We start from the raw sequence: 25,296 nt of genomic DNA on the forward strand, positions 1-25,296 counted from the left end.
ATTAAAACCACCTTTTCTTGCCCTACACACATTTATCGTGGATGTAGAAATTACACTGGACATATTGTAAGATAAACTCTTTGCAAGGATCACCACAATTGTGACATTCAGGGCTATCCTTAGTTTCCTCAATGAAAGTAAGTGGGTGTGGATGACAGTCAAATGTGTAAGTATCTCCAAACCAAATATTTGTGTATTTCCCAAGGATACAATTGGGATGAGAAGTATAAGTGCAATTTTCACAGTAATAGAACCAATGCTTTGGGTTACGCTCTTCTTCATAGATGTCACAATAATATTCATTAGAATCATCTTCAACAGTATAACAGAGGGTGAAGGGATGCTCATGTTGTTTGTACCTTGTGGTATATGGTAGTGTAGCGCATTTGACATTTAGAGCAAATTCACAAATGGTGCAACGAAATATAAATTCCGTTTTAGAATTATAACTAGTGCAAGTTAGTTCATATCCTGTAGTGGAGAGGATAAGTTGGTGCTCATGTCCTTTGTGGGTAAGGATGTCTGATGCCAAAGTCAAAGTACATTGAACATCGAGATTAAGGTTGAATTTTTCCCCATGATAGGAGAGCCATTGCAACCCCGCTCAAAGAAAAGACACTGAAAAATCTCACTTGGTTTCGTTGGGATAAGGGTGAGTGTGTCTAGAAGTAATTGAAGATTAGAATTGATTAAATGTGGTTATGTTAATTCTTTAATATGTGATATAATGATGTGACATGTTAAAATTGGAAGGTGTAAAAGAGGGTGTAATGATGGAAATCAAGATCAAATGATTGAAAAACTAAAATAGAATTGCATTAAAATAGGAATCAAAGTTGGAATTATAGAGAAAGACTGGAAACAAAGTTTCTGTCTAGGTCTAAAATAAGTTAAAGTTACATTAAAAAAAACTGATTCTACTCTTACATAAAAAGCGTATTTATAATCTTTAACTACTAGAGAATAAGCTAGCTAATAGTTACATCTTGGCAGACTATCACAACATAAGCCAAAACTAAAATTAATGAGGATAAATGATAGATCTAAGAAGTCAAAATAAGGGGTTAGTTAGCTGTCCTAAGAGGTCAGAAATAGTGGTTGGTTGTTTGGTGTGTAGAGAGTGGCTGTTTGTCTGTCTTAAGAGTAAGGGGGGTTGGTTGGCTGGCTTAAAGGTAGAGGGTGGTTACATAATGTAAAACGTTTCTTTTTTTTGTTGGTCTAGTGTCATAATTTTCATTTTTTTTTTTTAATTTCAAGTTTTGGATAAATTTGTTTTGAAAACATGGATTAGTAGGAGAATATCCTATTTTGTAGGCATTTGAAGTGGAGTTTGAGATATATTTTTACTAGGTTGTCCTCAAAATTTTTTTTTTTCAATTAAACGTAAGATTTAGGGATATTTCTAAATCAAATAAAAGTCCAGTCTAAAAAGGAGAATTCTTGTGTGTCTATATATATATATATATATATATATATATATATAATTATAAATGTGGTGAAAAGGAGACATCACCTACAATAAGAGATTTGATGGTTCAATTCCTGCTTACATTAAAAACCGATTGGTGTTTTGGTATGATGATAAGAGTTATTATTAGGAGTGGACGTTATAGGTTGAAATTCTTTTTTTTTTAAAGAAAAAAAAGAGAGAAAAAGGTTGGCAATTCCATTCTAGTTTATCAAAGATACAATGTACTAATATGTATTTCCAGCAGCATACGTTTTGACTTTGAGGATAGCCCAAAACCACAAAATATTGGCGTGGATAACAATTAGCAAATCAATCAACTCAACTCCAAGTCAGCTAGATTGTTATTTGTCCAATTACGTGTATATTAATATATACCAGTAGGTTATTGAACTTAGTAGATGAGCTAACAAACCACACCGATATTAACTTCTTTTTTTGCTAACATTGATACTAACTGCTTACACTCATCCGAAGATCAATATGAATGACCATCTTTTGGAACTTAAAATGTAAACCAATGCAAATGAAAAAAACATGGCTAAATGCTTAAAATACACTTTACAATCTTCAAGTTCGGAGTCAAATCTAAATCAGTCTAGTCGCTCTAATATGCCCCAATTATTACAACGGTGTTAATTTAATGTGCAACTTTTGTTACAGTCTAGCCTGACTAAAACAATGCCTTTTTTGGTCCAAAGCAACATCATGTGTATGAGTTAAAAACAAAATTCTAACTAATGTTGACAGACCACATTAATATTATTGTAATACTCAAACGTGTAAATTATTAGTTTTCATAGTTGAAGATGCAATCTCAAACTTCGAGGGTGTATAGTATTTGAGCCCCCAAAAAAAGATTTAAAACTTTGTACAATGCATAGGAATTGTGGAGGGGAAAAGGCTAATTATAACAAAAAAATAGCATACATCTCCAGCAAATTCTTCAGGTAGTAGCTAGTTCAAGTAGGGTTTGATCTGTTCTAGTGAGAAAATATTTAGCAGCAGCAGCACCAAGTAAGATAAAGCTTACAACACCAACTTTTAGAGTAAATAATGGACCCAATGTTTCTTTTTTGTGCTTGCTATCATTCTTGACACTAGATACAAACTCGCCAGAGCGTTTCACATAAGAGTTTTTCAAAAACAATGCATAGGAATCAATTTCTGCCCTTGTTAATGCGGGTTTCAAAGAATCCTTAACAATCTGGAAATGCTGATCACACACAACAGTAGCAGTAATGTCTTCCCTCAAAGCAACAATTCCAGCTTCCCTACACAGACCCTCCAGTTCAGCTCTTGTGAAAAGTTCGGTATCTCCTGCTATTCTTTTGAGATCAACATCCGGTCCTATTTTCATACTACGTGTATGTACATGAAGTATCTCGTACCGACCTTCTAGATCGGGTAGTGGTACATATAGAACCTACAATTTCATTAATAAAACAAAGACAAGTCAAAAAAGACTTGCCTAAGACCCAAAAAACTAAATATTTAACAACAGGACACTAACAAGCCAATACCTTTTTTTTTTTTTGATAAGTAAGAAAGATGTATATTGAAAAAAACTGCTTAAGGAAAAAGAGCACAAAGCAAACCAGAAAAATTACAAGGGAAAACCACAAAAAGACCAATACTTGTTTCCCACACTAGACTATAACTTTAATTGGAACAGTATATCTTACATAAAAGAGTACCACAAAAAGTTCAGGAATCTGAAGTAATATAGTGCTATCTCATGCTAGATGACAGGGATGCATACGGATTCACTGACTCGCTATTTTGAAGTTCATAATCTCAAACTTTGCACTAACTAGAGAGAGACCAACTTTACGAGTATAATACTCACTATGAACATGAAGGACACGGTGAACAAACTTTCTTACCAGATCAAAGCGTCCAGGGCGCATAAGTGCAGCATCAATTGCGTGAGGACGATTTGTAGCAGCCAAAACAAGAATTCCCTTAAAAAGAAAATGAGCATAAACATGAATTAGAGGAAAAGAAACTAGAAGCTCTTTCCATTTTATCCTACAGAGAATTTTAAGATAACTGGAAAATAAAATAATTATTGCGAACAAATGCTTACTTTAGCCTCTTCTAAACCATCCATTTCAGTTAGTAAAGTAGAGAGAAGCCTCTCTCCAACTGTAATGTTGCTGCTTGAACTTCCACCTCTGCCATTTTAAATAATAATAATAATCGTATAGAGGAAGAAAAAAAAACCACAAGTTTATTAATTGTGTTTGGATCCCATCCTAACACCTTCCATTGAAAGCCAGGACATAACCTATCTCTCAGTGCAAAAACCACCAAAACCCGGATTAAGTCATTAATTAAAAATCTTAACAGAACGTATACATCACACAATCATAGTTTTGCAACATTGAACACTAATAAGGTTTTTGGGGGGGTGTTGTGGTTTGGGGGGGGGGGTTAAGCCAGATTACATGTTCTATAAGGCAAGTTGGTTAGCAAGTAAACCAGGCTAGCTGATATCATACTTTTTTTTTTTTTTTTTTCATATGTTAGCTGATATCATACTTAATCCTGCATGGCAATAAATAGTTCATGGTTCTCTATAGAAAATCTGGTTGTTGGAATTCTGTGGACTGACACAGTTCAACCACCTAATTGTTCAGGCTTGTATCACCAAGCAACCATTTTGAGTTTCCAGAACAGCAAAACACATACATACTAGAAAGGATTTAACATGTGCTGTACTTCTTGAATCATAGGAGTTTTAGGGAGACGCACAATCAAAGTGATTTCATGCTGTCATCATTTGAAAGTGAATAGATCAATCCTTAGAATAAAAGGTTTTAGAAAGTTTGACAGAAATTTCCTCCTGTAAGTGATTAGTATTAAAATAAAAAATAAAAAAAAACCTCATGTAAAAGGATGAAATACAGATGGTCTTATTTTAATTATTATGAAAAACAAAATGAACTCATTTATAATAAAAAATTAGCAAAGAAAAATTATTCCATTTTCCATGTCCTTTGTAAAAATATCCAAATTATCCAATATAAGTTTTTACAACTAGAATTGAAACAAAAAAATTGAAAAGCATGATATCCTGTGGAAACCAACAGAAAGTGAACACTTACATCACAATCCTTCCATGTATCGCATCCCCACAATCATGAGTTCACATTATGTATTCTTAAGTTGTGCAAACATATCTTTGCATGTACCACAAAGTTTTATCTAGGCATGCTTGTGGAGGTTAGTGTTTAAACATATCTTTACATGCACCACATAGTTTTATGATAATCTCATAACACGTGAAGGGTAGTCATATTTAGCATGTATTAACAACACGACACAAGCAAACTAACCGTTTAGCAGCAACAACGTCTGCCTCATCAAAGAATATTATGCTTGGTGCTGCAAGGCGAGCTCTCTGAAATGTGTTCCGCAACAAAGCTTCTCCCTCTCCAACATACATCAAATACAATTCTGCACCACTGATTCATACTTTATGAATTTCCAAGGCGTACAAATCTAAAAAGTTGAACATAAAGATTTTCATAACCATAAGCCAAAGCCAGACATAAACCTAATCATAATCTGTTAAGGGATCAAATGTCAGGAAGGGCTCTTTTGAAGATAACAAAAATAGCCATTTTGGGAGAGCCAAAGAGAACATTTTGCCATTGGAAATATCATTTTGTTAAATTGAGGGAGAAAAAAAAAACTCATCCAATAGCTTGTTAGTTCTTTAGGAACTATTCAAATTAGATAAGGAAAATCCTTCATTTTTTTTCTTTGTTGGTCTCTTCTTATGGCAAGTCCCTAGATTAGCTAATTCTGCACGGATTTTACTATTAAGTGCTACGCTTGATTTGGAGGGATTAAGGGATTGTTTTAACCTCTTAGTTCATTATTGGTTCAGTCTCCTTGGCCACTGTTTACTAACCGAAATCTCTCCAGAGGGTACAGCTCATTGACTAGCCCATTTGCTAATCTCAAGATTGTTTTGTGATGGTTAACATTTATTATGTCTACCACTTTGATTGAGAAACCAGATAGTTAAATTTGAAGCTTTCAGTCTCAAATGCTTCTTTTTAATTTTCTGATGAGCAATCTCGATGTGCGTATAGCAGGTGATTCATAAAACAGGTGGATTTCAACGCTAAGCATATAATAACATCCAACAAATGCAGCATGAGCTACATATCAGTTGTTGGGACAAGCAAAAAGTTCGAACCTCAGGGAAAAAAAAGAAGCTTGGGCGGCATCAGCTGCAGCTTTAGCAAGGGTTGTTTTTGAGCATCCTGGAGGCCCATGGAGAAGAATTCCTCGTATAGGAGATATTCCCAGCCTTGAAAATGCAGCAGAATGTTTAATAGGCCACTCAACAGCTTGCCGGAGCTTTTTCTGTCCAAGAATAAAAAAAAGGTGTCCTCAGGAGTTCCACGAGGCTTTCAATGCAAAATGAGAAGTTTATATTACAAACCTTCAAATCTTTTAGTCCTCCAATATCTTCCCAAGTCACCTTTGGGATTTCCACAGTAACACCTCTTGTTATGCTGGGCCCAGCTATGGTTTTTGCATGTTCCCAGTCTTCAATTGTTAAGCTGAGCACACTGGCATCTTCATTTGCATCAGATGACCTTTTGACCGCAAATATGGTAGCCTCACGACATAAAGCTTCCAAGTCAGCCCCAACATAGCCATTGCAAGATGCAGCTATGGTCCTTAAATCAACATTGGGATCTAAAGGAACCTTCTTTGTGTAGAGCTGAAAATGAATTAACACAAATAATGTCAACCTTCAGCCAATAATAGTGTACTTAACTATCCAACCTCCTATCAAACTAGCTAAAAGATTTAAAATTAGTTTGAAGCACTACTGGCAGCATTTTGGGAGACTGATGAGTGTCATAGGATAATGGACCCAAGGATGGCTCATATATTTAAGAGACTCATGCTAACCTTGAGAATTTGAAGGCGTTCCTCCTCCGTAGGTGTAGTAACTTCAACTTCAGCATCAAAGCGCCCGGATCTTCTTAGTGCGGGATCCATTGCATCCACTCTTCGTACACAGAAATCAGATATTAAAAATACATTTAAAGGTTTATACAAACAGTACAAAATACAAAACAAAGGAAATGGAACTGGAACTGGAAATTATATGATATTGAACTCGTAGTATTATTCAATTGCCTTAAGTTCTGTAGAAGATCAGGTAGACTCGAAAGTTTAAATCACTACGAAACAACAGCTCATTGCCCACAATAAGCCTTTTGAAATAAAGCTTTGACATAGAACAAATGGTAATAACCAATTATAAAATTTTCACACAATTCAATTTAAGAAATTGCTATAATCAAGATACAATAAAAAAATCACAAAATTACAGCAGGAAAGCTACAGAAAAATGCGCTAAGGCAACCTGAAATCATATGTTTGTAGCAACTCCAAATATATTCTATAAGTCAATAACCAGTAATGAAAAATATTTTGACAAGGTAAATTTCTTAAGAAACTCTTATAGATGTACAATAATCAAGTTTGTAGGAAAATAGAGCAGCAGAAACTCTAACTCTATAGATCTGAGAGAGACAATAACCTGTTAGTGGAGGCAACTACGACAACTTGTGGTGCAGAATTTGAGGAAGGTTTACTGGAGTCCATTAGCGTAAAGATTTGAGAGGCTAAACGAACATCTTGCTCCCTTCTGCATATGAAACATCACTTAGTGCAGCTATTACAATCAGTGTCACAGGGACACAGTTCAGTTATATGCCATGTTCCACATCATCTTATAGGCAAATAATGAAAAAAGCAAATGGCATTATATCTGCAGTGTGCCTCAAATGTCAACACACATGTGCACGCACAGAATAGTTAAAAAGATAGGTGTCGAAGAGCAGATAGAGATCAGAAAAGTTTGAGTTTTTGGCCAATAGAAATTTTATCTCATTGCTCATGATCAACATCATCCACAGTTCAATTACCAAGGATATGATACTCACAATACCACCCCCCTTGACTAAAGCCTAATGAAACTACAATAATTCCAATTCCAAAGGGCCAGAAACTCAAACAAAGCCAACCTAACAAAATCTTGATTTGCAACACTACCTAATACCATATTTTTCAATAAGCATATACCTACCTCAACCCACTTACATCATAAGCCCCAACTTACAGGGGAAAAAAAAAGAATATTCCTCTCCTCTCCTCTCCTTATAACACCTTCAAGTACTCAATTTCCTTATACTATTAATTTTTTTGCCATGCATATTAATAGAAAGTGTAGTTCAAAAGTCCATACATCAAATGGTGAGGTAACGAATACATCAATGTTCTCATCTACATACCTAAAATCACGACGAGGACAGAGTGCATCTATTTCATCGATAAATATAACTGATGGCTTGCCCAACATTGCATGGGACGATGCCTCTGAAAATGCTTCACGCACAACTTTCTCACTTTCTCCAGCATGTGCTCTATGAACAGAGTGTGGACTGCAGAACAGACCCATGAATAAAATCAATCATAAAATGATGAAACAAATAAAAATTCTGGAGGACATGAAACTATAAACCTTTAAGGGAACAAAGGCTTCAGCACCACACAAAGATCAGAGTCTTCAAAATCTAAAGCAAAGAACATACAAATAAGTGATGATCCCATACCTGATAATGATTAAATGTGCACCACATTCCTGAACAACTTCATGATTCGGATTTGAATATTTCACGTTCAAGGGTGGAGTACTATAAATATTATTTATAGTAGTGGTTCTTATATATTGTAATACAATCAAAGATGGTCCAAACAAAAAAATCTCTATTTGACGGGACTTCTTCCCCTGTTAAAATTACACAATCTCAATCAAGTGTCTGTTGTTCAATGTCTCTTTTTTTTGCCGCCCGGGGGGGGGGGGGGGTGGTGTAAATAGTGTCTATTCTTCAATGATAAAGCAGCTCTCTCCCATCCCTTCATTTTTTTCCCTCAGCCTATAATCCTGTATCGAGTAATGCAGTATTGAATGACTTTATATAGCTTAAATGCTGCATTTTTCTTACTACTAGAGATGCAGACTACAGGTGTTTGCAAAAACATATGATCAATCAGTCAAATTCTAGATTTGATGAGATATTCTAGTAAAATTAAACTCAGTTTTTAACAAGACTTTAAGATGTAAATTTTATTTTCTTAATAAAGTTATTGTGGTAAGTAATATCAAGAATAAGATGGCAAAGATGACTTATTTTAATGCAAACAAATATACTCACTAACAGTCTCAACTTAATGATATAAAAGATGGGCAAGACGCATTTTTTAGAGCTGAAATTACACATTTGATTTAACAATTATAAAAAAAAGGTTTAATCCAAAAGAAAAATACATATACAAAAATTAAAACCACTCTTCCTTGCTCCGCACACATTTATCATGGATGTAGAAATCACACTGGACACATTGTAAGATAAACTCTTTGCAAGGATCACCACAATCGTGACATTTAGGGCTGTCCTTAGTTTCCTCAATGAAAGTAAGTTTGTGTGGATGACAGTCAAATTTGTAAGTATCTCCAAACCAAATATTTGTGTATTTCCCAAGAATACAATTGGGATGAGCAGGATAAGTGCAATTTTTACAGTAATAGAACCAATGCTTTGGGTCACGTTCTTCTTCACAGATGTCACAGTAATATTCATTAGAATCATCTTCAACAGTATAACAGAGAGTGAAGGGATGCTCGTGTTGTTTGTATCTTGTGGTATATGGTAGTGTAGCGCATTTGACGTCTAGAGCAAATTCACAAATGGTGCAACGAAACATGAATAGCGATTCAGAATTACAACTAGTGCAAGTTTGTTCATATCCTGTAGTGGAGAGGATAAGTCGGTGCTCATGTCCTTTGTGGTTAAGGATGTCTGATGCCAAAGTCAAAGTACATTGAACATCGAGATTAAGGTCCAATTCTTCCCAATGATAGGAGAAGCCATTGCAACCCCGTTTACAGGCAGCACACTGAAAAATCTCACCTGGTTTTGTTGGGATAAGGATGAGTGGGTCTAGAATTAATCGATTTCGCATTGTTTTGGGTAAATTTGCACAAGATTTATGAAGAAAGAAGGCACACTGGGAACAACTGTAAAATGGAACAAGAAGGGGTCGTGCGCACCCATTGCATTTTTGGTCATTTAGAACCTCATCAGTAAGCTTTAAGTCATGCTCATGACTGAAGTGTTTGATTTCTGTGGCTATTTCGGTTCCGTCCACCCCCACCTCGATATTTTTGACTTCGTAAGCTGCTGCTGAGTCAATCAACGTCATACCACAATCGAGGTGGGCAACATAATCGCATCTGGAGCAATAATAAAGCCCAAAGTGTGTGTCCAATTTTTCAACACAGATTTGACAAAACCGGGAGTTGGATTGATGGAATTTAAGAGAAGAATGGGTGAGGTGGAGGATGTGCTCGTGATGCGTAATTTTGACTCTTTGTGGGTAAATAGAACATCTTCCATGAATCCAGAAATCACATAGATGACACAGATAGGGTGTACCTTTGTCTTCTTTGCCGCAAAGGTCACAAGTGAAGGTGATCCACTTCCAAAAGAGGGTCAATGGGTGGGGGTGGAAACCAGCATCCATGGTAGGCACTAAAGAAGCGCAAGGTTGAAGTCACAACGGGAACACCGATAAGTGTATACATCTTTATAATCTTTGCAGAGTTCGCATTTGTAAAATTGTTCGTCGCCGCCGAAATCTGCCCATCTCCGTGGAGAAAAGAGAATAAGAGGATGGATTGGGTGCAAGGGATGGTGCAACCCAAGGGGTAGTTCCGCACATGATTTATGATGCACGGTCTCCCAATGCCCGCATTCTTCACAACTGTAGCTAGGACCATAAACTCTTTCTCGGCACCCCCGACAAGTATCACCGCTTCTGTCATCTTGATTGAAGACCAAGGGATGCGCCGGATGGGAAAAATGTTGAAGCTGCTGCTGCTGCTCCATCTTCTTCTAACACATGCACATTCACAGTGACAGTCACAGACATCATCTAATTTGTTTAGAGAAAAAAGAAAAAGGGCATAAACAGAATACGTACAAAGGGCTGGGTGAATCCAAATACAAAATGCAAAAGAAACGGAGAAAGAGAGAGCGTAAGAGAAATTGGTGGTTTTGAGTTGAATAGCAACTATGTTTTATCGGTGAATTTGATTGTAAAAGTAAAAAGAGTGATTTGGAAGCGTGGTTTTGGTAGGGACTGAGATTGAGGTTGGAGTTGAATGAGAATATTCTTAGAGGAGATTCTAGCCTTTTGCCTTTAATTTTTAAAAAATTTAGCAATATGCCCTTGTTTCGAAACTATATAGGGATATGTCCCTGTTTCGATACTCGATTAAAAAAAAAAAAGCATGGAACTCGATTTTAGGGAAGTCGAGTTCCAAAACGTCACTATAGGGCTTAAAAATGCTACTATAGGGCCCCTTGAACCTGGTGTGGGGACTTATAAAAAAATTTTGCAGGAAAACGCCGCTATAGGGCCCTAAAACGTCACTATAGGGCTTAAAAAAACGCCACTATAGGGCTCCCAGAACAGAGCGATTACACTTACAAAATTTTTCGCAGGAAAACGCCGCTATAGGACTTTAAAACGTCACTACAGGGCTTAAAAACGCCACTATAGGGCACCCTGAATATGGGCCAATCACACTTAAAAAAATTTGCAGGAAAACGCTGCTATAGGACTTTAAAACATCACTATAGGGATTAAAAACGCGACTATAGGGCTCCCTGAATATGGGGTGATTACACTTATAAAATTTTTTTTCGCATGGAACTCGATTTCCTGAAACTCGAGTTCCATACAATTTTTTTTTTTTTTTTTTTTTTTTTTTTTTTTTTAAGTTTGATTGGTCATAACTCGATTTTCTACAAATCGAGTATTTAATTGAACTCGATTTTAGGATAATCGAGTATCAAAACAGGGGCACGCTCCTATATAGTTTGCAAACAGAGGTATATTGCCAATTTTTTTAAAAATTAAGGTTAAAGGGCCAGAATCTCCTATTCCTAGATCGTGAATGTTTAAAGGGCTTGGGCTTGGGCTTGGGCTTGGGTGTGGCCTGTAGGTATTTTTAATTTTTTAATGCGAACAGTGAAAGGCATAAAAAGTAATAATCATTGAATAGATTGGAATTCTTTTAATTGATTTTCATTAAAAATAAAAATGATTTTCTTTTGGGGGAAAGCATAAATTTATTGTATATATAGGAATTATTTTACTTGATTTCATTAAAAATAAAAGTGATTTAAAAAAAAAAAAAAACAGAATGCATCTACAAAGTTAGGAATAAATAATAAGAATGCTTGCACAACAAAAATTCAAACTATGGTTTTAATTGATACTCCATTCTTGTTAATAGAAAATTATAATTTTTTTTTAGCTTTTTTTTTTTCTTTTGTTTATGCCAAGCGTTATCATTTATTTAAAATCATTTAACATAGATCTAAGTTTACCTTTATTCAATACATAAGTAAAGAGAGCAACTAAGTATGCCTTCATATTGATATAATTAATTCTTTATGTAAGTTTTTCCTTACCCCAATTTAGCCAATACAACTCAAAAGTCAAAACAACAAAACTAATCCAACAACACCATTATAAGAAAGTTTAGTAGTAATTATAGTTTGGAAATTCAAAAATGAATGAGCAAAGTCTTTTAGAGTTTCACATAAACTCAAGCAAACTCAGTTCAATTTTAATCCATTTTTACAATGTGAAATGCAATAAGGAAATTTTTTTTATTAATAAAAACATTTTATTTTTTAATGTTGAGTCTATCGATCCCTTAAATTTTTTATTTATTTAGGTTGAAATTCTCTCTTCCCCACATGTGATAAAAAAGAAGAAAAAAAAACGAAGATTTGGTAATGTTTGAGAATGAATGTAAACTATCTTACTCTTAATTATTTATTTATTTTTTTTTTTGGGATAATTAACTTCTATAGAAGTTATATTCCTCATTACCATTCTTTCATAATAATAGTTTGTAATCCTAGTATTGAACTAAATTTCTTCCCTCCAACTATCATGCTAATTAAATATTAAGGCGATCTATTATTCTTTCCGAATATCAAAAAGTCACTAATCTATGAAGAGTGATTATATTTTATTTTTTTGTATACTTAAATACAATAAATGAAAAACTTTATAAATTTAAGAATAAATGGCAACTAATTATTTTGAAAATTTTCGTGTGATTAACCTATAATTGAGTGATATACCATTTATCCAAATTGCATTAAATGTAACATAAACCAAACCATGTAATAGTAATAAATCTCACACCACCGCACACCCTTGGTGCGATGGTCACTCCACAAGTATAAGTGTTTATGGGGTTTGGGGGGCAAGGGTCAGGGTTCAAGTTTCCAAGAGGGAGCTTTACACACATATACACTTAGATTAGGCTAGAGTAGAAATTCTATCTTGTATAAAAAAATAAATAAATCTCACAAAAATATAGTGTCAAGTGCAATAAAATCTTATTACATTTAACATCAATATGACAAATTTTAAGTAAGCAAAGTAATCTATTGTTTATAAATTCCAATAGAAAAACACTTATACATGTAAACAAATTTACAAAGGCAACTATCAATACTTACATCAAGAAGAATCCAATTTTGGCTTCAAAATACACTTAAGAAAGCTTCCAAATTATCCTTAGTTTCAACTTTCTTTAAGTCTAACTTCATATGAAATCCCTATGTAACATCTACTATATATAGGATTTCATGCCATTGTGTCGAATAAATATTTGCCCCAAAACAAAGAAAACAAAAAAAGAAAAAGAAAAAGAAACAAAGAATAAAGGAAACAAAGAAAACAAAAGAAAGAAAGAAAGAATAAAGGAGAAGTAGGCAAGTAGGCAAGGCATATGCTTGCTTACCAACTTAGACTTAAATACTTCATAGTAACATTTTTTTTTTCTTTTCCTTTTGTGTTTCCAAACATGTCCATACTAACATTTAATTTTCTCATTCATTTATAAGATTTATATATGCATCTCTATCTAGGTCATACACAAATGAAATTTTATCTACAAAGAAAACAAAAAAAGAAAAAGAAAAAGAAACAAAGAATAAAGGAAACAAAGAAAACAAAAGAAAGAAAGAAAGAATAAAGGAAGAAGTAGGCAAGTAGGCAAGGCATATGCTTGCTTGCCAACTTAGACTTAAATACTTCATAGTAACATTTTTTTTTTTCTTTTCCTTTTGTGTTTCCAAACATGTCCATACTAACATTTAATTTTCTCATTCATTTATAAGATTTATATATGCATCTCTATCTAGGTCATACACAAATGAAATTTTATCTCTTGTGTTACATTTAAATGATGAATTTTGAGCTGAAATTTATTCATAATTTAACGAGAAAGGACAATTTAAAAATTCTATAGAATTTTATACTTTTTTTATGGGAAGAGTTTTATACTTTTGATTTCAAATTATGCTTTGGCTTGCTAAACAAATTAAATTTATATGCGCATCTTTCACTCATCCCATTACCTTTTCTTTTTCTTTATTCTTATTACCTTATTGTTTATATTTTGAAAGTATTTCTTTGCATATTTTGTAATTCTTTCTTGATTTGGAAGAAAATAATAAATGACATTAAGAAGTTAAGTGAATTAATAATTTTTTTCAATCTTTCCTTAATATATATATATTCTAAACTTGAAAGTTATTTTTCGTGTGACCCAATCCATTCAAGAATCATCTATATGCATACATTAAAAAAAAAAAAAAAAATCTAGTACCTTATTTAATGTATGCATATAGATGATTCTTGAATGGATTGGGTCACACAAAAAATAACTTTCAAGTTCAAATTATATATATATATATATAATATTTTCTATTATAGAATCTATTAACAATTGTGTTCGTATATGAATTTGCCTAACTATTTTACATTAGACTTGAAAAGGTCCATCCTCAAAACATTTGACCTAAATTGTTGGAAGATCATTTTCATTAGTTAGGAGTCATCATCAAGAAAGATCCCTATTGTTGTAGTATTTTTTTCTCTTTCTATGTGAGTCATAAATTCAAGCTTGTAAAGGTTATTTATTGTAAACTTTTATTTTTAATTTTTTTATCATGTTTTGCCGACCTCCCATTTGCATTAAGCCACCAAATCTTGACAAAAATATATTAATTTTTAAACTTTTTTTTTTTTTTTTGGTATTAGCATATGATGCAATAGAACATAGCATAATTTTCGTTGGTTTTAATTATGTTGTGCCTTTTGTGCAAGATAACTTGCATTTCCTCTAAAGAAATTGTTTTGCTCCCAATAAGTTTAGTACACCAATGAGTCAATGACATCTTAACATAAAACTTGTAATAAGACAGTCAAATGCTAATTATATCTTATATTCAAAAGGTTATATTAAATTATTTTGTGTGATTCTATTGTGATTACTTAAGAGATATTCATAATTGCTTGACTTTCTTTTATCATCTTTTTATGATATTAATTTATAAAGGTCGATAAAGATGTTTATTATTAGTTAATTTAACTAGTTTCTTTTACTTTCTCAAAAAAAAAAAAAAAAAACACTAGTTTCTTTTAGAAAGTATATTGGTAACTATAGTTAATTGGCCACTTGAACATATTAGTACATTTAAGAATTTAGTTTTAACCCAATTGGGCTTCGTTTTTAAAGGCAGAACAAATACTACTTAAGCTTGTTTTCCCTTTTTTGTCTTTTGTTTCCTCTTCCATTTTCTTTCTTTTCCAAAATTACAAGTATTAGATTGACTTAGAAAAGAAAAGGAATGTGATTAAATATCATGATACTCTTTCATAAAATTATAATAAGACTATCATTCCTTTATTCAGAAACATTAGATAAAGGAAAGAAAAAAAAAATGAAATCTAGGTCTATAATAATTCTTACCATCTTTTAGATTCTTTCCTAATAACCAAAAAAGAGAAAATAAGAAACAGCATAAATTATTCTTACCATCCCTTGAAATTCTTTTCTAATAACTAAGAAAATATGCCACAACATCAATATTTGTTACTGTCCCTTTAGATTCTTTTCTAATAACCAAGAAAATAAGATTAAAATATTAAGATAAAGATACTTTAAAGAAGTACACTTCTTTATTTCTTTGTGTACAATCTATTCAATCATTTTACTAATAAAACAAGAAACTGAGATTCCTATTGAAGTTCAAGTTTCATTTTACACATAAAAACACAAGTTGATATCAAGTAAAGAGTGCAGCTAAGCTTGCTTTAGTGTTTGCTGGTTTTAATTCTTAATGCACTTTTCTCACTTAACCTTGGTAAGCAAATGCAACTCAAAACAACAAATTCAATCCAACAAAACCTCCAGCTGAAAGCCAATACAGGCAGGGAAGCTCAGTACAAAGCCAATCCAATTTAATCCGTGAAATGCAACGAGGCAGCTTCTTATTTGTATAGTTTTGACTTTCAATTGAATAAACACCCTTCCTCTCTATATCTTTCTTTCATTCCATCACTCCCTTAATCAAGACATATAATGACATAATGTATTGAGAAAACACACATAAAAAGCAAGCAAATGATAAAAAGGTCCATATCTGCAAATTATTTACACATGGAGTTAACACTTAACACCATATATTATAAATTGGAAGGTATTTCACCTAAGAAGAAGTAGATAACATTGGCAGAAATTTGGAAGGTTCTCTCATTGGAGAAACTTTAAGTGGACCCTTAACTTGTTTCTTAGTTTTCGTTTAATGAATCGCTTTTTAACCCAAAAAAAAAAAAAAAAAAAAAAAAAAAAAAAGAAAGAAAGAAACTTTAAGTGGACCCTTTGGTACTCTTTCATATGTTCTCCCTTCTGAAATATTGTTTGGTTTAAGAAACCCAAAATATATTCATTGAATTTAAAAATTCAATCCAAACTCATAAATTACAACTCTTATTACTACTCTGTATTTGTAAAATACTATGTATTTACGGTATTCCTATTGCTACTCTGTGTCTGACTATCTGTAACAGAGCGACTAAACGCAGCGTTTCACTTACTACAAAACCCAACACAAAACGCAGCGTTTCATTAACTGAGGAAGCATAGCACGACAGCGTTTTGTTTTAGTGTTCTGTTTGTATTTAAATTTCTTTGTACAGGTGTCATTCATCAACTGGTTATTCTTTTTTCCTTGGTCAAGGTGGTTAACACTATAAAGGCAGAGCTTGTACATTTTCCATTTCGATAAATGAGAAATCCTTGTAACAAAATTTACCAAAATTTAAATTTTGGTGATATTTCAGAAAGGGTAAAATTGATATGATCTGAATTACAGTTTAAATTGTGTTTTTTATCTGATCCTCTATAAATAACCATATGCTGTGATTCATGTATTCCTCTGTGACTCATTCATGTGATTATAAAATGATAGAAGATGAAGGCCACAAAATAAATTTAAAGTCAAATGGTTGACCAAATTAAGCATTAATAAGTCTTTAAACAGAGCCCAAGTTCTTAATTTTTCTAGTCCTACCTTCAACTGGGGCTAAAGTCAATCTGGCTGGCCTTCTCAAGAGTTTTATTTTTAGTCCCATTTCCCATGTTGCTGGGTATGTTTAATAACTCAACTTCTGAATCTATTTTCTGATCATTTACAAGATTATGGAAGGTGTTCTACGATGATAAGGATAGGCCAAACAGATACCTTCTTGCTAAAGAACTCATAAGTTGTCCCGATGCTGAGGAACTTCTAGTAGGTTGCAACTAAATTTATGAAAATTTTCATTTGAACAGGTTTAACAAGTGTTAAACAAAAAAAAAAACAAAAAAAACAAAAAAAAGTACCTTTACATTAATTAACACTATGTATGGCAATGGATTCATATTATTATTATTATTATTATTTGAATTGTTAAATCCTGTGTGAGTGGATTGTTAAAAAAATGTAAGTTAAAATATTTTTTTCTTATCAATGCAGATAATATTTGGAGATGTAGAGGAGAAGTCAGGGCAAGGTCCCTCCTTCATTGATAGTGCAGGGGGTAACTTCTCTTCATTAAATCGCTTCATGAAGACCATTTCAAAATATTCCTTTCTTCTGTATAGAGCAAGGCCCTTTGCATTTTTTCATAACCAGTATATTTCAATAGTGTCTGTTCTTCAATGATAAAGCAGGAAATGCTGCAAGTTGCACAAAATTAAAGCGCAATCAGTGTTCCTCTTTCTCTATATCTCTCTCCCATCCCTTCATTTTTTCCCTCAGCCTATAATCCTGTATTGAGTAATGATGTTTATATTCATTTTCTCCCAACTCTCCATTGAGTAATGATGTATCAAATGTGGCTTCAAATCACTTCCAGAAATGCTTTTCCGTAAATGCGGGTGTTTGGTTACGCATGGAAAATAAATTTTCTTGAAGTTATTTTCAGTTAACCGTGTGTTTTAGTTGGTTTGACCTGAAAATTGGTTTCAGTCAAAATTTTCACTTCAAATCATTTCCGGACTCATGCGCAAAGAGAGAGAGAGAGAGAGAGAGAGAGAGAGAGAGGAAGAAGAGAGAGCCCAGTGCCGTGCCACACCAGCGCCGATCAAGCAAAGATCGACTCCAACGCCGATTGCACAGCGCCGATCGACTCTTAAGTCTGACGACCCACACTAGCGCCAATCACCGATCGCACCGCGCCGATCAAGCAAAGATCGACTCCAACACCGCTCAATCTCGCCTCCGCCTCACGATCTCACCTTCGCCTCTGCTGTGTGATCTCGCCTCTAGATTGAACCCAGTTGCCTCTCTCTCTTCCTTCTTCTCTCAATTTGACCAAATTTGATGAATTTTTTTTCTAGGTTTTGTTTCTTTTGTGTTTCTGTATTGAGGAATGATATGTGAGCAACAAAACCAACCGGATTTGATGAATTTTTTTTCCTGGGTTTTGTTTCTTTTGTGTTTTCTATGGTATTTTCAAGAACACAACCAAACACCAGAAAATATTTTTCAAAACATTTTTTGAAATGCAACCAAACACTTGAAAATATTTTCCTTTTCCGAAAATAGCATTTCCGAAAAATATTTATTTTCCGGAAAATATTTTATATGAACCAAACACAACCAAAGTTTCCATTTTTGGTATATTGGGATTAAGGAAAATAGTAAACACCTTTTAGAAGAAAAGTCCAGCTTTACATTTTTACATGCAATTACTTCGAATAAATTTCATATTCCTTCAATGAATTTTTAATTTAGGTATAACTAATAATTATGGTTACACAAAAATGAAGCATGATTTTGACAACCAATATAATAAATCACAAAAATAAATACTATTTCAATAATTCAGGTGATTTAGCATGCTATTTGAAAGTAGATATCCATATGATAACAATACACTTTTATGTATACAGCTGTTAGCAAGCAAAGGCATGCCAAGACGGATGTTGGTGCAGCAGAATCCATGGGTCTAGGAACTTAATGACAGAAATTGGTAATCCAAATGTCCAAAGAACATTCAATGCATATGCCTAGGGCTACTAGAGTTGGTCAAGACTTGAAGTAATTTTTAGTCAAAGATTTAAGTTCAGATTATATTAGAGCCACAAGGGAATGACTGAGGCATAGAATTAAGAAAGAGCTGTGCCATTTACAATATACTATATAGAGTTGTGCCATCACAAGCATTCTAAAAGGACATCCAATTAACAAGACCCCTTTATTAGTACCATATCAGGCCATACATGATGAGGATTACCAAACACAACATACTAAGTGCGTGCCAGAAAACTCCCATAAAATGGAATCAAATTAAAATACATATTATCTTGAGGAGATATGCCAATGCCGCCAATAAATAGTTCTCAACCCTAACATATTGTCCACACAATGAAAGAGTTCAATTTACAAGTACAGCTACTAAAACCAACTAATCTCTTCTACGGTGCAACAACAAACAGCTCCAAATCAAACAATCACTTGGAACAATACTTAGTCAAATTATGACCTTTATCAATAAAACATGAAAAAGATACATAGTAAGAGAAGCTTTAGAATATATATAGGATCTTTTAAAGAGATACAATATCAAAGTAGACAAGGAGGTACCACTCAAAGAATCATGTGTAATATAGAACATTAATATATAGAGGATCAAATATAATAGGGAGGTTTAAAATGCAGTATTGAATGACTTTATATAGCTTGAATGCTGCATTTTTCTTACTACTAGAGCTGCAGACTACAGGTGTTTGCAAAAACATATGATCAATTAGTCAAATTCTAGATTTGATGAGATATTGTAGTAAATTTAAACTCACTTTTTAAAAAGACTCTAAGATCTAAGTTTTATTTTCTTAATAAAGTTATTGTGGTAAGTAATATCAAGAATAAGATGCAAATATGACTTGTTTTAATGCAAACAGAAATACTCACTAACAGTCTCAACTTAATGTTATAAAAGATGGGCAAGACCCATTTTTTTAGAGCTGTAATAACACATTAGATTCAACAATATTAAAAAAAAAAAAAAAATGGTTTAACCCAAAAGAAAAATATAAATACAAAAATTAAAACCAGTTTTCCTTGCCCCGCACGCATTTATTTTGGATGTAGAAATTACACTGTAACCAATTATTTACTTCTTTTTTATTTCTATTGGCGAGATTTACATGAAAATTTAATGAATTTCAATGAAATATCAAGACCAAACTTATGCAATTACAACCATCATTAGAATCCAACCCTGTAAAATTAATGGCATATATGGTAAAAATTGTGATGAGCAAGGTAGAAACCAAAATGTATTGTTGAAAATTTTGATTTGTGAAGCCGAAATGCATTAACCCAACCCAACCCAACACATAACTTACAAAACCCAATAAGTTTAACCAAAATTCACAAGTAATTGCACTCGATTTGCTATTGTACTCGAGTTTTAAAAACTTGAGATGCTAGTTTTCCACTTTCTTTCCCGGCTGATCAATTAAGAAAATTCTTCTAATAATAAAGTTAAATGGAAAAAATATTCTGTTAAAGTCTCCCAAATTATTAAATGGACTTTATAATATACTTGTATTGGATTGTGCTTGAGTTTGAACTTGAGCACGCACGGCTTGATTAATGAATCAAGCCAAGTCAAACTAAGCTTAAGTTTTTTTGACTTTTTTACGAGCTCAAACTCAAACATAGTTTGTAAGCTTAGTTCAAGCTTAAGCCAAGTTTGAACATTTAATATTTGTTGTTGAGTTGAGTTTGAATTAGGCTCGGCTAGTTTACAATCCTAAATTTCCGACCAATTTCTCCACGTTTATTTACATCATAAGAATAGCATCAATTTGATGAATTGCATAGATTATTTATTGCCTAAAGTCCTATACTTTTTTTCCCCTTAATGTGCAATAGCAGTGTCAATTTTTAGAGAAATATTGACATAAAGATAGTAGTGAGTGCTAATTTTGAGTATTTTTTGTATATTAGTATTTTGTTTGATATAGAATCCATAATGTTTCCTAGAAAATCACTTATCCAATCTTTCTCTTTTTCAAATGGGGTTTACATAATTCTAATCCCAAGCAAAGAATAAAGTTGTTCAAGGTCCTTTTCGCCACCAAAAAAAAGAAGAAGAAGAAGAAAAAGTTGTTCAATGTCCATCGAAGCTTTCTTTAGGACTAGCAAAGTATAAAGTTGTTTTATACTTAGTGGTTATATCCAGTCTTGTTATGTAATATACCCCAAATACCTTCCAAATTTCCATTCTTGTCATGTAATATTTCCTTACTTGATCCCTTGAAGAGACCATACAACTCTATCCTTACTTTGTTAGAGAAATGTAAAACCATGACAAAGTTGAAACAATTAATGGGCTGATGATCACTACATCAATTATAAAAAAAGAAAAAAGAAAAAAAATTAATCCTTTGAACAGGCTAAATGATTTTTGTGAAATTTTCTTTACACTAAGACCTCAATTATGCAAGTACCTCTTTGATACAAATTTTTTAAAAGCATGTTCAGAAGTTACTTATACAAATTATGGATATCCATAATCATATAATGAAAATTGGGTTGTAATTGGATGTGTATGTCTCAAAATAGAGACCATCCATTGAGTAAAAAAACTTGACCTTACTTTTTTAATTACAATACAAAAATAAATAAATAACATTTGTATAAGCAAATAGAGTGATGAGAGAGAAAAATGTTGAGTTTTTGCCCTTATTATTGTGGTGGTTATGTTTATGTTTTATTATTATTTATGTTAATTATTTTGTAATTTAAATATAATATATGTTTTGTTCTCTAAATTTTGTGGAAGATAATTTGTTCTCCATAAACTTAAACAAATTCTAAAATTATTTTCCATCTATTTGTCTTTGCAAATATGGTATTTTATTATGTTGGATGTGTTTAATTGATATTATTCCTTTTTGAGGTGGTCCATGTTTTTTTAAATTATGTTATGGTGCATTATATTTTCATTATGTTTCCAGTACAACTAAACTCTTTAAGTTTCAAATATATTATCAAAATGCATCACAAAATTACACTTTATATTACTCAAATAGTTGATAAGCACATTTAAATTCACAACAAAGATTTTATTTTGATATAAATTCAAATTCTCACTTCCAAAATAACTAAATATTAGTCAAATAAAAATCAAACAAAAGCTACAAGAGGGAGAGACAAGACTTGTGATGGAGAACTCAAAAAAACTCACCACCAATTGTATTAACCCAAAATAGTGTTATAAAAGATACAATAATTCATCAATCTAAAGTAGAGTTGCAAGAGAGAGAGAGAGAGAGAGAGAGAGAGAGTAATTACATTTTTTCAGGAGAGAATATGAGAGGGAATAGCAAATTTATAGAAAATAATATGAGAAAAAGAAGAGTCAAAATAAAAGATATAGTCATGACTCATAAACACTGAATTATCAAAGTCATGCTATGTAATTGAATAACATTATATTCCTATACAATCTTTATAATGCAATAGGATAATATTTAATAATAAAAGAAAAAAAAAAAAAAAGATAACAACACAAAAACACAAACCAAATTGCATCAATCCAAAGTAGATTTCTAAAGAATACAAAAATTTGTCAACTTAAAGTAGAGATACAAAAAAAAGAAAAAAAAATCCACCAAAAAAAAAAAAAAAGGAGAAAGAGAGTAATAAACTTTTTTGTGTAGGGAAAATATGTATAGAGTGCAAGTGAGACTATCAAATTTATAGTATGAGGTTGGGGATAAGAGGAGCCAAAATAAAAGGAAGAGGAAGGGATTGAGGACGAATGACATTAAGGTTGAGAGTAGTGAAGAAATGAAAAGGAGGGGAAACGGTTAGAGGAAATGCAATAGTAAGGCACAAATTAATAAAGAAGAAGAATAAAAAATAAGGGAGAAATGGTTGGAATATGTGGATGATGTGGCTGCAGACAGGGACGGAACTAGGATCAAAATTTAGGGGGGGCCAAAACCTCAATAAAAAAAATTCTTTAAAATACAAATTAGCATATATTTAATGTTAAGAAAATATCAACAAAAGAGAGGAGAAACAAAATAACCGTTTATTAATACATTTTAAATTAATAATTTAAAAATAGAATTCAACATTTTTTTAAATAACAAAAATCATCTATATTTGATTTTGTACTAAACTTTGCAACAATCTCCCTTTCAATCCTAATTTCTTTTGATTAATGATACATGAATTTATAAAATTTATATAATAAAATTTGTAATACTAATGACTGTACACTACACATTAGCACCAAGTTATTAACGCAACTATTCAATTCTATAATACCCCACATAAAATTAAACTAATTTACTAATAAACAACCAACTAGTAAGTAGTAAGTTAAAAAAAATAAAAATAAATATTTTAAGTTAAAAATTAATAGCCAAACACACCTGCCATCTCACCCCACACATTGATTTATGGCCACCCACGCACCCCACTCTCACTCACTACAAGTACATTAACTTGGTTTGCAATTTGTATTCATCTATCTTTCTTCTTCTTTTTCTTTGCACATTTTTTTTTTCTTTTCAGCAAAAATAGTCATATCTTTTTCACAAAAATTCAAATAGTCAATCTTAACACTCATAAAAAAAAATAGCTTGGATTTAAGAAGAAAGAGTAAGAAACAACCAACACAATAACACAAATGTTGTAGTATAGTTGTTTGCTAGTTGGGTTTTATCATTTTCATGGGCCAATTTGTAACTTATTGGGAGGAGGGGGGCTAAAAATAATTATTTTGGGCTCAATTGTTAAACTATTCATTAAATGTGTATACTATTACTATTTTTAAAATAAAATAAATAAATAAATAATTTTGGGGACCGTAGGCGGGTGGGGGGCAACGGCCCCCCTCTGCCCCTTACTAGTTCCATCTCTGGCTGCAGATGTATCTCAATAGAAGTGTAGCAATAATAAATATTATATTTCAAATTTTGTGTGTGTGCGTGTGTTCGAATTTAGTAAAAATGGGGTGTAAAACTCATGTTTTACACCATTCAATAAGAGATCGACACATCAATTTTTTTACTCAAAATTCAATATATCCTACCATACCTAATAGCATCTAAAAAAACTCTCGATTGGGTTGGATTTTCAGATAGGTATTAGAATTGATTATGCGTGGTTATGTCAATTTTTTAATATGTGATATAATGATGTAACATGTTAAAATTGGAAGGTGTAAAAGAGGGTGTAATGATGGAAATCAAGATCAAATGATTGAAAAACTAAAATAGAATTGCATTAAAATAAGAATCAAAGTTGGAATTATAGAGAAAGACTGGAAACAAAGTTTCTGTCCAAGTCTAAAATAAGTTAAAGTTAAATAAAAAAACTGATTCTACTCTTACATAAAAAGCCTATTTATAATCTTTAACTACTAGAAAATAAGCTAGCTAATAGTTACATCTAGGCAGACTATCAAAACATAAGTCAAAACTAAAATTAATGAGGATAAATGGCAGATCTAAGAAGTCAAAATAAGGGGCTAGTTGGCTGCCCCAAGAGGTCAGAAATAGTGATTGGTTGTTTGGTGTGTAGAGAGTGGCTGTTTGTCTGTCCTAAGAGTAAGGGGGGTTGGTTGGCTGGCTTAGAGGTAGAGGGTGGTTACATCATGTAAAACGTTTTTTTTTTTTTTTTTTTTGGTCTAGTGTCCTAATTTTCATTTATTTATTTATTTCTTTCAAGTTTTGGATAAGTTTATTTTGAAAACATGGATTAGTAGGAGAGTATCCTATTTTGTAAGCATTTGAAGTGGAGTTTGAAATATATTTTTATTGGGTTATCCTCAAGTTTATTTCCAATTAAACATAAGGTTTAAGGATATTTTTAAATCACATAAAAGTCCAATCTAAAAATGAGAATTCTTGTGTGCATGTGTGTATGTATATATATAATTATAAATGTGGTGAAAAGGAGACATCACCTACAATAAGAGATTTGATGGTTCAATTTCCACCTACACTAAAAACCGATTGGTATTTTGGTATGATGATAAAGAGCTATTATCAGGAGCAGATGTTATAGGTTGAAAATTTCTTAAAAAAAAAAAAAAAAAAAGGGTTGGCAATTCCATCCTGGTTTGTCAAAGATACAATGTACTAATATGTATTCCCAGCAGCAAACGTTTTGACTCTGAGGATAGCCCAAACCTACAAAATATTGGCATGGATAGCAATTAGCAAATCAATCAACTCAACTCCAAGTCAGCTAGATTGTTATTTGTCCAATTACGTGTATATTAATATATACCAGTAGGTTATTGAACTTAGTAGATGAGCTAACAAACAA

The 25,296-nt window shown here is 32.4% G+C and overlaps 3 protein-coding genes across 3 annotated transcripts; all 3 read right to left on the bottom strand.

Annotated features, from left to right (window-relative positions):
* Window positions 1–2,376: 2,376 nt before the first annotated feature.
* LOC115981447 (cell division control protein 48 homolog B-like) lies at window positions 2,377–8,551 on the bottom strand. Its single transcript, XM_031103596.1, has 11 exons — window positions 8,483–8,551; window positions 8,122–8,297; window positions 7,801–7,950; window positions 7,047–7,154; window positions 6,410–6,509; window positions 5,931–6,215; window positions 5,682–5,851; window positions 4,810–4,938; window positions 3,558–3,645; window positions 3,355–3,432; window positions 2,377–2,894 (listed from the first exon to the last, which is right to left on the bottom strand). The coding sequence occupies exons 1-11, from the start codon at window positions 8,549–8,551 to the stop codon at window positions 2,415–2,417; spliced, it is 1,833 nt and encodes a 610-aa protein (XP_030959456.1). The 3' UTR covers window positions 2,377–2,414.
* Window positions 8,552–8,814: 263 nt separating this feature from the next.
* Window positions 8,815–10,099, bottom strand: LOC115979070. The gene has a single exon (XM_031101030.1). The coding sequence runs from the start codon at window positions 10,091–10,093 to the stop codon at window positions 8,849–8,851; it is 1,245 nt and encodes a 414-aa protein (XP_030956890.1). The 5' UTR covers window positions 10,094–10,099; the 3' UTR covers window positions 8,815–8,848.
* Window positions 10,100–10,101: 2 nt separating this feature from the next.
* LOC115981448 lies at window positions 10,102–10,458 on the bottom strand. Its single transcript, XM_031103597.1, has one exon. The coding sequence runs from the start codon at window positions 10,456–10,458 to the stop codon at window positions 10,102–10,104; it is 357 nt and encodes a 118-aa protein (XP_030959457.1).
* Between the last annotated feature and the right edge of the window lie 14,838 nt (window positions 10,459–25,296).

The sequence above is a fragment of the Quercus lobata genome, chromosome 3, assembly GCF_001633185.2.
Source record: "Quercus lobata isolate SW786 chromosome 3, ValleyOak3.0 Primary Assembly, whole genome shotgun sequence".
In the NCBI taxonomy this organism is placed as follows: Eukaryota; Viridiplantae; Streptophyta; class Magnoliopsida; order Fagales; family Fagaceae; genus Quercus; species Quercus lobata.